This window comes from Lissotriton vulgaris, chromosome 9 (assembly GCF_964263255.1).
Source record: "Lissotriton vulgaris chromosome 9, aLisVul1.2, whole genome shotgun sequence".
NCBI classification, from domain to species: domain Eukaryota; kingdom Metazoa; phylum Chordata; class Amphibia; order Caudata; family Salamandridae; genus Lissotriton; species Lissotriton vulgaris.
The window spans coordinates 1,159,908,906-1,159,927,302 of NC_141697.1; the positions used below are offsets into that span (position 1 = coordinate 1,159,908,906).

Consider the following 18,397-nt stretch of genomic DNA (forward strand, 5'->3'; position numbering starts at 1 on the left):
AAGAAGGATGTCTTCTTCCCAGCATTGTGTGGGTGAAGACCTCACCTCACCCGGCAACCGCTCGGGAGTATGATGCCCCGCTCTGTCCGTCGGTGCCTCAGATTGACGACCAAGCGGAAGTGGAGGCTTCCCTTTTCTACAGACTACACATAGTGTGTACAGCAGCCGGTCAAGCTTCCCTGTTCTACAGACCACATACAATGTGTACAGCAGGAGGTCAAGCTTTCCTGTTCTACAGACCACATACAATGTGTAAACCAGGAGGTCAAGCTTCCCTGTTCTGCAGACCAGACATATAGTGTACGCCAGCAGGTCAAGCTTCCCTGTTCTGCAGACCAGACACAATGTGTACAGCAGGAGGTCAAGATTCCCTTTTCCTCCAAGAACACACACTGTGTAGGGCAGGATGTCAAGCATCCCTGTTCTACCGACCACACACACACTGTGTACAGCAGGAGGTCAAGCTTCCCTCTTCTACAAACCACATACAATGTGTACAGCAGGAGGTCAAGCTTCCCTGTTCTACAGACCACATACAGTGTGTACATCAGGAGGTCAAGCTTCCCTGTTCTACAGACCACATACAATGTGTACAGCAGGAGGTCAAGCGTCCCTGTTCTACAGACCAGACATATAGTCTATAGCAGCAGGTCAAGCGTCCCTGTTCTACAGACCACACACAATGTGTACAGCAGGAGGTCAAGCTTCCCTGGTCCGCAGACCAGACATATAGTGTAGGCCAGCAGGTCAAGCTTCCGTGTTCAACCGACCATACACGCTGTGTACAGCAGGAGGTTAAGCTTCCCTGTTCTACGGACCACACACACTGTATACAGCAGGAGGTCAAGCTTCCCTGTTCTACGGACCACACACACTGTGTACAGCAGGAGGTCAAGCTTCCCTGTTCTACCGACCAGACACAATGTGTACATCAGCAGGTCAAGCTTCCCTGTTCAACCAAACTCACACGATGTGTACAGTAGCAGGTCAAGCTTCCCTGTTCTACCGACCACACACAATGTGTACAGCAGGAGGTCAAGATTCCCTATCCTGCAGACCAGACATATAATGTACTGCAGCAGGTCAAGCTTCCCTGTTTTACGGACCACACACACTGTGTACAGCAGAAGGTCAAGCTTCCCTGTTCTACCGACCAGACACAATGTGTACAGCAGCAGGTCAAGCTTCCCTGTTCAACCGAACTCACACAATGTGTACAGCAGCAGGTCAAGCTTCCCTGTTCTACCGACCACACACAATGTGTACAGCAGCAGGTCAAGCTTCCCTGTTCTACTGACCACATACAGTGTGTACAGCAGGAGGTCAAGCTTCCCTGTTCTACAGACCACATACAATGTGTACAGCAGGAGGTCAAGCTTCCCTGTTCTACAGACCAGACATATAGTCTATAGCAGCAGGTCAAGCTTCCCTGTTCTACAGACCACACACAATGTGTACAGCAGCAGGTCAAGCTTCCCTGTTCTGCAGACCAGACACATGTGTACAGCAGGAGGTCAAGATTCCCTTTTCCTCCAACCACACACACTGTGTAGGGCAGGATGTCAAGCATCCCTGTTTTTCTACCGACCACACACACACTGTGTACAGCAGGAGGTCAAGCTTCCCTCTTCTACAAACCACATACAATGTGTACAGCAGGAGGTCAAGCTTCCCTGTTTTACAGACCACATACAATGTGTACAGCAGGAGGCCAAGCTTCCCTGTTCTACAGACCAGACATATAGTCTATAGCAGCAGGTCAAGCTTCCCTGTTCTACAAACCACACACAATGTGTACAGCAGGAGGTCAAGCTTCCCTGGTCTGCAGACCAGACATATAGTGTACGCCAGCAGGTCAAGCTTCCGTGTTCAATCGACCATACACACTGTGTACAGCAGGAGGTTAAGCTTCCCTGTTCTACGGACCACACACACTGTATACAGCAGGAGGTCAAGCTTCCCTGTTCTACGGACCACACACACTGTGTACAGCAGGAGGTCAAGCTTCCCTGTTCTACCGACCAGACACAATGTGTACAGCAGCAGGTCAAGCTTCCCTGTTCAACCGAACTCACACGATGTGTATAGCAGCAGGTCAAGCTTCCCTGTTCTACCGACCACACACAATGTGTACAGCAGCAGGTCAAGCTTCCCTGTTCTACCGACCACACATAATGTGTACAGCAGGAGGTCAAGATTCCCTATCCTGCAGACCAGACATATAATGTACTGCAGCAGGTCAAGCTTCCCTGTTTTACGGACCACACACACTGTGTACAGCAGAAGGTCAAGCTTCCCTGTTCTACCGACCAGACACAATGTGTACAGCAGCAGGTCAAGCTTCCCTGTTCAACCGAACTCATACGATGTGTACAGCAGCAGGTCAAGCTTCCCTGTTCTACCGACCACACACAATGTGTACAGCAGCAGGTCAAGCTTCCCTGTTCTACCGACCACATAGAATGTGTACAGCAGGAGGTCAAGATTCCCTATCCTGCAGACCAGACAAATAATGTACTGCAGCAGGTCAAGCTTCCCTGTTCAACCGACCACACGCACTGTGTTCAGCAGGAGGTCAAGCTTCCCTGTTCTATGGATCACACACACTGTGTAGAGCAGGATGTCAAGCATCCCTGTTCTACCGACCACACACAAACTGTGTACAGCAGGAGGTCAAGGTTCCCTGTTCTACAAACCACATACAATGTGTACAGCAGGAGGTCAAGCTTCCCTATTCTACAGACCACATACAGTGTGTACAGCAGGAGGTCAAGCTTCCCTGTTCTACAGACCACATACAATGTGTACAGCAGGAGGTCAAGATTCCCTGTTCTACAGACCAGACATATAGTCTATAGCAGCAGGTCAAGCTTCCCTGTTCTACAGACCACACCCAATGTGTACAGCAGGAGGTTAAGCTTCCCTGTTCTACGGACCACACACACTGTATACAGCAGGAGATCAAGCTTCCCTGTTCTACGGACCACACACACTGTGTACAGCAGGAGGTCAAGCTTCCCTGTTCTACGGACCACACACACTGTATACAGCAGGAGGTCAAGCTTCCCTGTTCTACGGACCACACACACTGTGTACAGCAGGAGGTCAAGCTTCCCTGTTTTACCGACCAGACACAATGTGTACAGCAGCAGGTCAAGCTTCCCTGTTCAACCAAACTCACACGATGTGTACAGCAGCAGGTCAAACTTCCCTGTTCGTCTGACCACACACAATGTGTACAGCAGGAGGTTAAGCTTCCCTGTTCTACCGACCACACACACTGTGTACAGCAGAAGGTCAAGCTTCCCTGTTCAACCGACCACACACACTGTGTACAGCAGCAGGTCAAGCTTCCCGGTTCTACAGACCACATACAATGTGTACAGCAGGAGGTCAAGCTTCCCTGGTCTACAGACCAGACATATAGTGTACGCCAGCAGGTCAAGCTTCCCTGTTCTACCAACCACACACAATGTGTACAGCAGCAGACTACGCTTCCCTGTTTTACAGACCAGACATATTGTGTACAGCAGCAGCCCTGATCTACAGACCACACACAATGTGTACAGAAGGAGGTCAAGCTTTCCTGTTCTACCGACCACATACAATGTGTACAGCAGGAGGTCAAGCTTCCCTGTTCTACCGACCACATACAATGTGTACAGCAGGAGGTCAAGCTTCCCTGTTCTACAGACCACACACAATGTGTACAGCAGGAGGTCAAGCTTCCCTGTTCTACAGACCACACACAATGTGTACAGCAGGAGGTCAAGCTTCCCTGTTCTGCAGTCCACTCACATTTTCTACACGAGCAGGTCAAGTTTCCCTGTTCTACATACCAGACACAGAGGGCCTGATTCACAAAGAGCCTCTGCCCTTGGGGTGGAGACCCCGTAGTTGTGGGGGAGTCTCCGCACTCGGTAAAGAATCTCCACAATTAGAATTCTCATTGCGGATATTCCAGCCGAGTGCAGAGACTCCCCCAGGACTGCAGGTCCTCCACCAGAAGTGCGGAGGCCCTTTGTTAATCAGGCACTGTGTGTACAACAGTAGGTCAAGCTTCCCTGTCTAATGACCACACACAGTGTGTACAGCAGGTGGTCAAGATTCCCTCTTCTACAGACCAGACGTAGGGGGATATTTACAAAAAAATGTTGGAGCATGTTGTTAGTCCAAAATTGATAATGACGTGCTCCAACATGTTTTTTACTGGAGGGATGCACAGTATTTACAAAAATATGGCACACACCTGCATTTACCCTAGCACTGGCACTAATGATACTGCCTGGTGCCAGCGCGGGCACCCTTGCGCCATGTTGCAAGTGTGTCTGTGCTGCAGGGTTGCTTGTTTATGTTCCTGCACATAAACAATCTTTACAGGTGATTTTCTGTTTCTACTTGTGTGCTGCAGAATGCAGCACACATGGCAAGAGCAACATACGAGGGGAAATAAAACATTTCTCCCCGCAACACCGGTTTAAGACCATGTATTCCCTGGTTTTATTTTTGGTCCTGTCCAATAACTTGTAAATATGGGGCGGTGTCAAAAAGCAATAGGTGTCGCTATCGGTACTCCTGATTCATTATGCCTTCAAAATGTAAACAGAGAGCCACAGCCCATTATATACCATGAAAATTCAATAAAGTATGTTATAAAAAATATATATTAAAAAGCAATAGGTGTTGCAGCGGAATGCCTACAGCAGCACTCATTGCTCGGTAAGGGACATATTTACAAGGGGGCTTTAAGCCATATTAAGTGCCTTAACACCACCTTGTAAATACTGGGTTGAGAGCAATGCCACCGAAGCATCAGAAAAAAATGCTCCTGTGGCGTTCTGGGCTTGTAAATATGCCCCACCATGTGTACAGCAGCAGAACAAGCTTCCCCGACGAAGAGACATATTTAGCACATATAGCAGCACAGCTCACCTTCTTCACACATGCCAAGCAGGTACAGCTTGGACAGAGATGCACGATGATGAAACATGGGCAGAAGTAGAGGAACCTAATTGTGACCCTCAAGATGTACCGCTGTGGCATCAGCTGCACAGGTCCACCTCACAGAAAGATAGATGCAGCATTGACAGAGAGCAGCACTGAGAGCCTCCCTCAAGGATGCAGAGCAGTTCCAGCTTGGGGGACAGCAGCAGATGTACTCCTCCTCAGGCACAGAACAGGTTCAACACAGAAAGCTTGCCCACCTGTCATGTACTTCCATTTTGGGCTGTATGAAACTACGTAAATTATCTCTCTGAAATTCAGCAAAATTTCTTGAAAATGTTACAAAAGTAATATTTTGCAATGGAACATGCTTTGTCAGAGTCTTTCATAAAAAAAAATAATAATTTAAGTCACCCAAGATACTGCCAAAGGACTGTTGCGAGCAGAAAATGTTTCAGCCCAAACCACTTTTTGTTGGGTGAAAAGTGTATGAAATTATGCAACACAAAAGTTTGAGAAATTTCAGATAGTGCAAAATTTGGCAACTACATGTGTTTCCCTAGCCTAATTCAAATTTTGCCACGAGCTAGTTCTGTTTAGATGACAAGCTGCATCTCAGCTTTCAAATTTAGCTTCACTGACCTCATATGTGCAAAAGGAAGACAAGGCAATCGCAACCATCTGAGGTGGCAAAACTCCTGGGGTGGTAATATAGCCTAATTATGTACTTGCCTATTAACATCATGGCTAATGGAACACAGTATCTGTTCTGCATGCTCACAAGCGACCAATGGTTCATCCCTGAATAGGGTACAACTCATTAGTTCATGCCCTGGTTCTGTCAAGACTGGTTTGTAGAAACTCCTTACTCAATGGGTTTTGACTATCTCACCTAAAAGGTGTTCTACTTGCTGCAGCAAGACAGATAACAGGCAGCCGCTGCTGCACCCACATCACACTGGCCGGATGTATGACGTTAGAGCGCGCGCGTTACCACGACCTACTATTACAACGCAGTCGTAACAATGAAAGTTGTTACCACGCATTGCGCTGGGGGGGCGCAAAATTAAATAATTTAATTTACTATTCCAACACCAGTCCCCGTGGATAGTAGGGAAGGTGTTGGGATAGTAAATTAAATCATTTCCTATCCTTGAGCGCCCCCCCAGCGCAATGCGTGGTAACAACTTTCGTTGTTACGACCGCGTTGTAATGGTAGGTCGTGGTAACGCGCGCGTTGTAAGCGTTGCATACCCACTGGTCATGCAGTTATGAAACAGGGTCCCAGTTGGATGCTGGTGGGTCCTCAAGACTGCTTGCTTGGTCTGCAAAGAAGTCCCTTTAAATACACCCACATATTTGCCTGCAAGTTTATAATTCAAGAGGCAACATGCTAAGGCGGAGGAGCATCGCCCCACTGCTTTTTAGCAGCGAAATAAAGGGGGAAAATTATACTAACTCAACATTATTATCATTTTATTTGTTCCTGCAGTCGTAGCTTTGCAGGGCAGGGTGGGGCTGCTCTGATGGCAGGAGAAGGGGGAGTGGTGAGCACACTTTGTAAGTGCGCATGAATGTTTGGCCAGCAGTCTCGGCCCGGCCAAACATTCATGCGCACTCTGCATGTTCTCCACCCAGGCTGTATTGCAGCCTGGGTGGAGAACATGCCCAGGCTCCCACTGCCTGTCTGAGCGATAACCAATCACAACCCTGCATTGCAGCGTTGTGATTGTCTATGGGGAGCCTGGGTGTGCTTCCTGTTCTGGCCGGAGCGAGAGACTACGGAGAAGAGATGCAGAGAGGAAGCGGCGAGAAGGAACGTTTTTCTTTCTTCTTTTTTTATACCCGCTTTCCCCCCCCATTCACCGCGCCCACCACCCCCGATCCGTGCCTACCACCACTGATTGTATTAGTACCCTAATCCGCCTAGTACATGACTACCATATTTAAACTTGTAGTAACATCATAGTAAACTGAGATGTGAGTCCCAGATTTACTAAGATTTTGCATCGGGGTTGTGTCATTTTTTTTTCGTCGCCCGATGCAATTTTGTGTGACTTAGAGTGGCTTAGTAAAAAATAAAAGTAGTAGCACAACTCACTCCATAGCGCTGCCTTGCGTTACCTTGCATCGGGAAGACATTACACGTATTTCCATAAAAAGCTCTGGCAGGAGCTATGCAGTCTTCCCCCAGCGGGAACAGAGCAAACATCTCATCGCCACATGCACACCCACATTCATGACTGCATGAGTAAGGAAGCACAGAAAGTTGTCTGCATGGGAAGGGAAGTGACAGGAGATGGTTGTTACATCCGAAAGGTTCCAGCCTGGATCCTCCCCGCGTATGATATCATCCTTCATACTAGGAGAGAGCTGTAATTTCCTCCACCACTGAGCTTCCTCTGCAGGCTGCGGTGTCATGCTCTGCAGAATATTAAGTAATACATGCAGGAGAGTAAATGAAGAGTCGATAATTGCATGAGATTTGTCAGTGACGGGCTGGGCGCATCCAGCTCAGCATTGCTTGGGCCGCCACCACGCGCCGGTAACACGATTGAAGCCATGCATTATTCAGTCGACTCCGCACATGAGTTTCCGGCTGGGAGGTGGATTTGTTTAATATGGCAGCAGCACTACCCCCTCTTAAGTCTGCATTTAAAGCAGATTCAGATGTAGGGAGATCTTCAGAGGATGAGCAAAGTCCCCAGCTTCAGTGGTCTAGAAGTAGAACTTCAATCCAATGACAACAGTCCATAAACCCACCCCATCCCACCCAAGCAATGATAGTGTCTGCCCAGTAACAGATCTCTGCCTCCCAGCCCTCATCTACTTCCCTCCTCAAAGCCTTGCTCCTGAAAGCAAATATGCATCATTCAATACCCCAGAAATGTCTCAAGCTCAGTATCTACCTTGGCCATGATCTTGCTGCAACAAGTTAAGAGGAAGGAGCTTTGGAGAGGCAGTGATATGCAGTAATGCGAGTTTGTTGAGCAGAAAGAAACCGTGGAAGAACCTTCGTGCTTGGGATGTGCCAACAATAGCGGTATTCATGGTTAGCGACATTTAGAGAGGCGTGTAGGAAATTGTAGTAATAGGTTGCATATTTGATCATAAAACCCATGGTGTTACTTGAGTTGGGCAAAGATGTGTCGATATGTTTGACCAAACTAGGCTAAAAAAGTGTGTCCTCGTAAATTTGTATAGATAACTTAGATCACTGCGATATTAATTCAGTTAGGCTAACAGAGAGCACTTTCACAACTTCTGGAGGCCAAGTTGCTGACATTTAGATAGGCCGGTTCAGAGGGAAATCGCTTTGTTGATGGTAAAGAATTTATCATAAAACGCAATAACTACCAGGGATTATGCCTAGATTATAAAAACTTGTCATTGTCAAGCCAATGGGTGCCCAAAGAAAGGGATTTGCCATTATTAGTTAATTCAACTTGGAATCTTTGCGATGGAGGAAATTTAGAAGCGGGAGAGTACATAAAATGAACTTAGTAAGCACACAATCTATAGTACTTATTAGCCCTACACTTGGAAGAATAGGGTAAGTAATTATGGACGAAATTCCACCAACCTTGCTGGCTTTTGCTGTTCTTGGCTAAATAGGCTGAGGATAATTGAGGGGTACAATAGTTTCATGAAAATTATGACGGTGGAAATTACTAGGTTTTGAGGCAAAAATAATTTTAGCATTTTAACAAAAAGGTTATCTTATATACACTATTGTATAACATTTGTTTGAGATTTGTTTGAGAAAAAGGTTAGTTTATGTACACTATTGCAAAACATGTGTTTGAGATTTGTTTGAGAAAAAGGTTAGTTAATGTACACTATTGTAAAACATTTGTTTGAGATAGTAAATGATTGTGGGATTAAATGTGATTAAGTATGTATGGAGCATTGATAAATCCTGGGGATCCAATGATAATGTAATGAGAGTGTATGCGATTTCTGAATTCTCTACAATTGTAATGCAGTTTGTAAGTTGTTGTATTCAATATGTATTTTCACATGGCAGGGGGGAAGTACAAGTATGGGAAACTAGAATGCTGTACCCCACAGGTGCATGATGAAATTACTGCTTTCCACCATCAATTCATCTAATCATATGGACAACTACCAAGTGACCGTGTTGAAATACAAACAACCCTTTAATTCTGATGCATAATTGCTTAACCAACCTTGATGAATTATTCTAGCTTTAAAGTGCCAACCCATGTAAACACAAGCATTCAGGAATGCTATTTGCGTGTTGAATGCACAAATGGAATTTATCACAATGAAGCCTGTTCTATTCTCTTTGCCAGTGCTGGGGAGAAAATAGCAAACAAAGGGTTTACTCTCAACATAGAATGGATAAAGGTGATAACAAACATGTGACAAACAGCATGATGTATTTTTCAGCTGTAAAATAGTCCTTCTTCTTTTCCAATGGAGGCACTCCTGGAACACAGAATGATACACTAAATAGCCAATAGCATGAGCTGAAAGAGAAAGTTTCCTATGGGTGTAGCCAAAAGCCATTCTTTATATATTTTAAAGAACTGAACACTATGTCTTGCAGTCAGCTGTGCTGTCAAACCAAACCTAAAAGAGAGGAAGGAAAACATGAATAAGTCTCCTTTTAAAAGAAAAGTGAGTTGAAAGTAGCCAGGCGCATTGCTTTTGTTGAACCCATCTCTTACGTTTCCCTCACCCTGATGACGGCCCATTGGCTAGAGGGATACATGTGAAGCTCTCACCGTGATTTACGTACCACATTGTGAATTGCGAAATGTCACTGAACGTGTGTCTAATCATGATATGCCCAGCCCCATTACAGGAAATCAGGTGTGAAAAAATAATGTCTATGACCACTCTTTAAATGTGATCCACGTGCCCTAAAGCACCCAAGCAGTAATTACTTAAAGTGATACAGATCAAACACCTCAGTGGGAGAAATAAGACAAAAATCTCCCACGAGCTAAGTAAGAGAAATCAACCTATGCTTTAGTGGTAACTGTGGGAAGGACAGAGGAGTGGATGGAAAATGGGGAATTCAATACATACTACAAAAGGTAGTCTTTAGGGCGCACTAAAAAGAGATTAAAGGAGGGCTAAAAAGGTTGTTAGAGAGGTTATGCACCCACCCACAAAAGAATAAGCCCATTTGCATTCACAAACTACATTTCTAAAGTTACTCCAGCCAAAATTACCCAAAGATAGTCATAAATGGTCTCCAGCTGAGATCTGAAGTAAGTCGACCACCACACAAGGCCAACCATAGGTACTGCAACATCCACACATAACAAATAATGCAGGCAAGGTTTTAAAATGATACTCCATAGCAAATAATGTTAAAATATTTGTATTTCTTTTGACTTTTTTAAAAATGTTTATAAATGTAATTTAATGTATAAAGAACATGCATAAGAAAAAAAATGTATTCTCTTAATCTTTAAATTTAAAAATAAATATAACTTTATTGTTTTTAATAATGAAATTAATTTAAATTAACTCAATACTTAACTTTAACACCTTCGGTGCTCATGACGAGACCAGCTCGTCATGAGTCACATTGGAGCTGTGCTCATGACGAGCTGATCTCGTCATAACGGCTGCGCTCCGCCCATGCGCGATTTATTCCCCGCCTGTGCGGGCGAATTAATCAGTGGGCCCAGTCATTATGAGCACAGCTTCACTGTGACTCATGACGAGCTGGTCTCATCACGAGCACTGCGGTGCCGTGCTCACAGCCCGCCACTCCCCCCCCCCCCCCCCCACACCATGGGGGAATTATCCCCTCAGCGAAGGGGTTAAGTAACCTTTAAATAAGTAATACAGAATATACACATTTTACTTTAAGAAGGTATTTGTGAAAAAAAAAACGTTCCTCCTCGCCGCGTCCCTCGTCTGTCATCCATCCATCGTCTCTCCAGGCCAGAATGGAACAGGAAGCCACCGTGGTTCGGCGCTCAGCCAGGGAATGGGAGCCTGGGCATGTACTCCACTCAGGCTATAATGCAGCCTGGGTGGAGAAAAGGTAAAGTGTGCATGACTGTTTGGCCAGACCAAGGCGGCTGGCCGAAAATTCATGCACACTTATAGGCTGCCACCACTCCTCCCCCTGCTCCTCTGTCACCTGAGCAGCCCCAACCCACCCGTAAAGCGGCAGCAGCAGAAACAAAAGTAAAATGATAATAACCTTGAGTTATCATTTTATTTTTCCCTTATTTCACTGCTGCAAAGCAGTGGGCCGACGCCGACCCTCCGGCTTAGCAGAGGAGCCTTCACTGATAGCGATGCCTCCTCCTATTTGCAGTTCATAGTTAGTCACAAAATCTTTGTGTGAGTTGGAAAAACTATTAAAAAGGCCATTGATACATAGTAAAAAGATGTGGTCTCAAACACTGTGGCCCAGATTTACTAATATTTGGCACAACACAGCACAGCAAGACTACTCACTGAGCTGGTTTAAATGGATGGAGCAGGAATATGCACCATCTTTTCTAAAATATGGCACAATGCTGCTCTCTCTCTGCGCCGGAGCACCATGTGGTGCCTAGCGTCAATGAAGGACCCTTGCACCATGGTGCAAGGGTGCCTGAATTACAGGGACATCTTACCAAACAAAAACAAACCTCAGTGGCACTTTCCGCTTTCTATGTGTGCCACATAATGTAGCAAACTTAGAAAGAGGAAATAGTTGGGTGAAATAAACATGACTCCTCTGTTGGGATGGTGCACCATTTTGACACATTCCCAGGTTTACTAGTCTTAGTACATCTGGGACTGCGCCGAAATTCTTGGGTGGATGTGTGGGAACATGCATGCTTCATCCATGGAACCCCTCCCTGCCACATATTAACGCAACGCGGCTGTTTGCCCTGCCTTGCGTTACACTAGATTTACTAAACCACACAAGGTGGCTTTGGGTAGCTCAGTAAATAACACTTAAGCCCTTGTGTTGCCTGGGAAGCCTTGCTTGATGCAATGGGAATGGAAGGGCGCAGTAAACCTGGGCCTGTGTTTTTGTAAACCTTGGGGTTGCAGCCACAAAACGCCTTTCTGCATGAGGCCACAGGCTTCTAACACACAGCAATGTAGCTCTGTCCAGACAAGCAGACAGCACTTCCAAGCTGCTCCTGAGCCATACTCTCAACTATTCTAGAAAAAAAGGAGGAGAAGTTATCATTCATTAGTGCTGCTTGTGCAGTGGCACTGAGGACTGGGGTTGAGAGGCTGATTGCAGCCCAGTTTTGTTGTTCATGTATTAGCCTACTGTGGTGTAAGGAGGTCAATTTCCCTTGCTTGCATTGCAGCTTGTGGCACCATTGCTATGCACTATGCATTGCACTACAAGTCCTAATATGAATGAAACTTTGATATATTTGTGTTTGACCTTACTGAAATTGTGAGTTGCACTGAATGTGGTGAAGTGTTAAAGGTCTTTGTTTTCCCCTGCACAATCACCGTGGCTTTCAATCCTGATAGGCACAGATACAAGGTTCTTACCAGCGTTTTAGCAGATGCAGTAGCTTCCTTTACTGTGATGCTTACAATGTTATGTTCTAAAGGACCACTGTGTCTTCATGAAACAATGTCTTTTTTCGTTTCCAGATCTTGAAAACTTTGTGACCAGGACTCGGAGCAGAGTGTCAGTGCGGGAGGGGCAGGGCATGGTACTACTCTGTGGACCCCCACCTCATTCTGGAGGTGAGTGTTCTTCCTACTTTCCTTCCTGTATACCTGGTGGGGTGCAGAGCAATAATCCTCCTTTACTCATCCCTTCCCACCCCAACCTTTACGTCCCCACATGCAGCCACTTTGTGTTACATTTTCACTTTATTGCAAGGGTTCTATCACGTGACAATAATGTTGCATCCGCTACATCACCTACCCTTACATTGTGAGGATAGTTTATCTTTACTGTTCTCAGCTCCAAGTTTACGTCCCCCACAAGAAAAGCAATTTATACTAACTATGTGATGTGTGGTTGGGTCAGTCTATTGGATATTGTAGGCAATATCACTGCCCTCCATATAGTGGCATTAAAGCTACAAGAGCTCATGACTGTCCAGTTGTGGTCCAGACTTTCAGTGTCAGGGGGCAGCCACATGGCCTCAGGCACCCAATGGGTAGGGTAGTGCCCACCCAGAGTGGTGGACTCTTAGTTTATGGTTTGGTGGCATCACAGCAGGTAATTGTAATTTGTAATTTATATAGCGCATTATCACCAACAGTCTCTAAGCGCTTGCTTTGGGAACCCGCCCTGGTTTTTCCCTGTGAGATAACCCTTACTGAGCACCCCCAAGGTGAAAGCCAGGCATCCCGCCGCGGGGGGCCATAGTGGAGATTAAGCAAGCTATTGCCCGGAGCTGCAGAGTGTGAACCCGTGATTCGAGCAGGCACCGAAGCGAGAATTATCGAGTCCGTGGACATTTTGGGCTCAAGACCCTGCTGCGTCGGGAATTGAACCCTGGTCCCGGGTCTGACTTCTGCTTCATGGTCTGCCTCTTCTAACCACTGAGCCACACTTCTCTACACAATAACTCAGGAACTGTAAGTCATTACATGTTGGTTCCTGGGATTCCACGTTTACTTAGACTGGCCAACACAATAAAAGCTCCATAATATTCCTGGAGTAGAGAATGAAATCAGGAAACACATGCTCTTGGCACGTAAAATGCGCTCTAGCAACCTATCTGCATTAGAAGCCCTGTCGATGGCCAGGACATGGGCTCCAGTGCACACCATCAGACTCGACAGCATGTGAACAGGGGCAGTGGTGGTTCAAGAGCATGTCCATTCCTTCGGTGTCTCCAGGATATTCCCAGCCCCCCAGTATTCAGGTGATGCAGGTACGCTTCGAGCTCCATCCTAGACCTTTGGTCTCTCTATCCTCTTGGACCAGTGTGGGCTGTCTCCTCAAATGTTGCTCCATGCAAGTCTCAGTAAAATGGCTAAGGCTCAGTCAATGTTGTCCATGATAAGGCACTATTTTATTCTCCTTTGTTCTTCTCTACTTCACTGTCAAGGTTATGCCATGGCCATGCCTCACCACGGGCAGTTTGAGCAAATGAGTATGGGATCTTGAGGTTAATCCCCAAAACACATGATCGAAATTCAAGCAAAACTAGAATTATGATCAAGCAATTGTGAACATATTCAGGAAAGCGTCCAATATATTACAAATGGGACTGATGTGTCAAATGTGTTAACTATGATGAGCAAACTTTGGGATGAACGGGTTCATTATTCAACAATTCTGAAAGCATGGTGCTATATTAGTGTTGTGGTTGCGCGATCCATCGATTTTGTATAGCTATTTTAATACAATGATTTTTGGTAAATTTTAATGCAAAACTAGAGGTTTGTAAAATTGAGCTTTGCAAAAGATGTTTTGGCTGGAGCATAAATAAATGTGATTTCTACGAACTGCTGAAATAACCAAGAAAATGTATTATTGAAGAATATTTCTTCATTACTTCATTATTTTACAATAGTATGTTACTATGGTAATGGATGGTGCTTCTACTGTACGTGGTAGTCAGGGCAGAGTACTCTGAACATAAAAATATAGGGCAGGCCAATCTTCTTATGTGTGAAGTCCCTGCCACAAGTATGAAGTCTCCACAGTCATAACATTAATACTAGTAAAATAAACTCGCAGTTTGGGAATACCAAAAAATTATGTAAACTTACACAAACGTGTACGTCTGCCTTTGTGAATCAGGCTCATAAATTGGTGAGGTTATGGCCCAATGAATCTCCCACAAGTAACATTCCTTCATTTGTCTTTGAGAATTAGGAATGCCAGAATGGTTCCAGACTCGGCTTGCTAATACCCTCCCAGGAGCAGCAGAGATTCAGTCCATGGCAGCCATTGTTTAGTGGCAGGCAGGATAACTTGTCTTTAGGGTCAACCCAGGAGCAACAGGAGTCATCCATGGCATGCCCTGGTTACAGACTCTTCAGAGTCCACCTAGCATCTATAACGGAGTAGCCCATCGCCAAGCACTAGTGACAGGCTGCAAGAATGAATCCAGGAATGACAGAGGATCATGGCATAGAAAATACTGGGTACAAGCAGCCATGATGAATGCCATAAAATGTTCACCCAGTAGCAACAAAGAGTCAGCCCCTTCCAAGCAGTGATGGCAACACGCTCTCCCGGGTCCATGCGGGAGCGGCTTGGTAGAGTTAGCTTTGCAAGTATTTTGCACACCTGTGTAATATTGTTCGTAGTAGGGTAATGCAGTAGAGGAATACGATTAGTGGTTTCAGTGAGGTGCTGCTGGGGGTCCTCTTCTTTGCTGGCAGCTGGTATTGCTTCTGAGGACTGATATGATGAAGCTGGTATGGCTGCTATTGTGCTTGCCATGGTGGTGTCTGTGGGGTTTGTTGTGGATACAGCTTCGGTAGTAGGTGCTGTCCCTTTTGTTTTGTCAACTGTGGTTGCTACTGTGGTGCCAGTAGTGGTTGCACCTGTGTTGTATGTAAGTCATTTTTCTTACCTTTAATCCTCGGTATGCATCTAAATCTTACATCTGTTCCATAATCATTCAGCTTTTGCAGATCCAAATGGTTGGTGGGATCTGGCATCATTAGTTAAGAAGAGTCTGGTCTTTACTTCCTTCCTGTATTTCAGATGGTCTCTAATGTTTCTCGTGTAGGTTCATGGAGGTTCATAATTTTGCCACTCGTACACAGACAAGTGGATTCCACCAGTGCTTTTGTTCTTCTGGAAGGGAGTGGGCAGCTGAGGTGTTAGCCTAGAATGGAGTGTTCTTTATTGTGCACAATTATTGCTTAAATAGACATTACAAAATCTTTTATTTGGGCACTACTATTTTTGACAGAATACGAAATTCACATGGATAAATGGAAACATTTAACAAAAAGCACCATGAAACCCCAAGCTCTAATAAAAGTCAGTCTGCCTTACCTTTCCAATCCAATTACTCATCCATTAGGAAGGAAGGCAAGCACACCCATTACCCAGCACTCCCTTCCACTATTCTCTCCCACCAGGGCTTGGACTGGGATAAGGCAGCTGACCTTGTCTGGCTGTGCAGGTGGGGTTTAAGAGCTGTACATGTGAACAAAAAGCATAGCATGGTGCAACGTTGTGATTGACCCTGTGATGTGCATTACAACTAGTTTGGAGTGACCCTAAAGGCACCCTATTGAGCATCCTTCTCTCAGGCCCACTGCTTGGCTGCTGCTGGTGCCTGCTGCCCACTCTCTAAGCCCCTGCATTTATATTCTGAGCAGCTTTGATCTGAAACGGAGAGGTTGCTGCAGATTGTCAGGCCCTTTCAGAGTATGTCATGCAGAACCGAGAAGAGCTACTTAAAAACCTGTAAAAAGAAAGGTGAATAACAAAATGAGATGAATACCGATGCTGCAAAGAGCTTTACATTTTCTGATGCAGCAGGATCAGAGCAAGAAGCGTTGAATTGTTCTAACCCTTGCCGCTTACAGAGAGCCAATCGGCGTCAAATACTCCTGCGCAGACTGGAGAGGTGTATGCATTGCTACTTGCCTGGGCTGCTCTCCTGCAATACAAAATAGCAGATTGTTGGGGTTGGCATGTACTTGGGGTAGGGGTCCAACACAAGCCCCAGGCCTTCAGACGCCACCATACATTCATTTTTAAATGGACTATTGGGTACAAAAAGCTGCACTAAATAATAATCGGAACTTTGAGGTCCGAATATATATATATATATTCACTGAAAAAACCATAGGTTTCACACCAGTTATAGTTAGGAATTAGCATTTAAAAAACGTATTAAATTCACTGAAAAAAACATAGGTTTCACACCAGTTATAGTTACCTGGAAATTTTACTGACATAAAACCATTGAAATTCCCACGTTATAGTTAGTTGGACTCACTATAACTTGCGCTCCTGCAATGCACTGCTGATGACGTCACATATTACATCACTCATGACATGGTCAGTGACATCACTCATGAAATCACTGATGACACCATCCAGTGAATGTTTGTCTTTCTGAAAAATAATTTTTTTTTTATATGTATTTGTAAAGTACGATGCAAGAATAAATGGTTAAATAAGTGTGTAAATGGATGTTTGTTTTTAAAATAATAGATTGGTTAACTGCCTTATTAAGTGTATCTTAGTGAATACATATATTAGCAAGTAACTTTTATATATTGAATTGTATGTATCAGTGTTTCACTTTGTGTATAAGTGGCTGTATGGGTTGGTGACTGACTCACTGTTTGTATGTGTTTTGAAGACAGCATATGTACAGGACTGTATAGATGTAGGAGTGTGTATATGTGTATGTTAGTGAGTAAACGACTGTCTCACTATTGTCTTTTTCAGTAACGACATATGTTTTAATTTAGTATATGTGAGTATTGATTTATAAAACTGAGTATATGTGAGAGTGAGAGATTATAAGAGTTCCTGTTTAAATTAGTATGTGTTTATATAAGTGATTGTTTAAGAGAGTAAGTATGTGTAAGTATTCTTAGAAGTAAAGTGGTAGTGTGTGTATAGCTGTATATGCAAATAAATGAATGTTCATTAGTTTTTTTGCATGTGTGAATATGTGTGTGAGTAACTTTTGGATGGCTGTCAGTGTGTAACAGGATGTATAGGTGTATCACTACATATAATGAGTGAGTATATGTATGAATGACTATATAGAACTGTTTGTGAATGAGTGGATGTCTATATAGATGGAGGATTTACTGAATTGTTTGTTGTAACTGGTATGGGTATCTCCACTATTTTGAAAATGTTAAATTCTATTCTTGAATATGTGTTTCAAGACTTACATTACACTGAAAGGAGGACTCTCACTCTGTCACAAGGATGGTGTCATCAGTGATGTCATGAGTGATGTCACTGACCATGTCATGAGTGATGTAATATGTGACGTCATCAGCAGTGCATTGCAGGTGCGCAAGTTATAGTGAGTCCAACTAACTATAACGTGGGAATTTCAATGGTTTTATGTCAGTAAAATTTCTAGGTAACTATAACTGGTGTGAAACCTATGGTTTTTTCAGTGAATTTAATAGGTTTTTTTAAATGCTAATTGCTAACTATAACTGGTGTGAAACCTATGGTTTTTTCAGTGAATTTCATAGGTTTTTTAAATGCTAATTCCTTTCTATATCGAGATTCTTACCTATGTTTTTTTAACAATTTGCTGTTTTGTGTAAGTATTCATTTTTGAGTTTTTTTTATATCATTTTTTCCTTTTGCGCTCTGGGTGCGCGCTCCGGTAAGCTCTCCGGTAAGCTCTCCGGTAAGCTTTCCGGTAAGCTCACCGGTAAGCTCACCGGAAAGCGCACCCAGAGCGCTACTTTCGTTTGTGAAAATAAATATGAATGAAAGTTAATAATAATGCAAAACATTTCGTACCATACAAATAAAATCAGTTTTTTTAATAAGGAAAATGATTATGCATTTCCGTAA

The 18,397-nt window shown here is 44.4% G+C and overlaps 1 protein-coding gene across 2 annotated transcripts in view; it reads left to right on the plus strand.

Annotated features, from left to right (window-relative positions):
* The window catches only part of LOC147692947 (contactin-4-like), a 697,785-nt gene that overhangs the window by 306,142 nt on the left and 373,246 nt on the right, over positions 1-18,397 (plus strand). For both annotated transcript variants that reach the window (XM_086939200.1, XM_086939201.1), the window contains exon 4: positions 12,553-12,648. In XM_086939200.1, the coding sequence (XP_086795326.1) occupies positions 12,553-12,648 (96 nt within the window). The remainder of the gene's footprint in view (positions 1-12,552; positions 12,649-18,397) is intronic.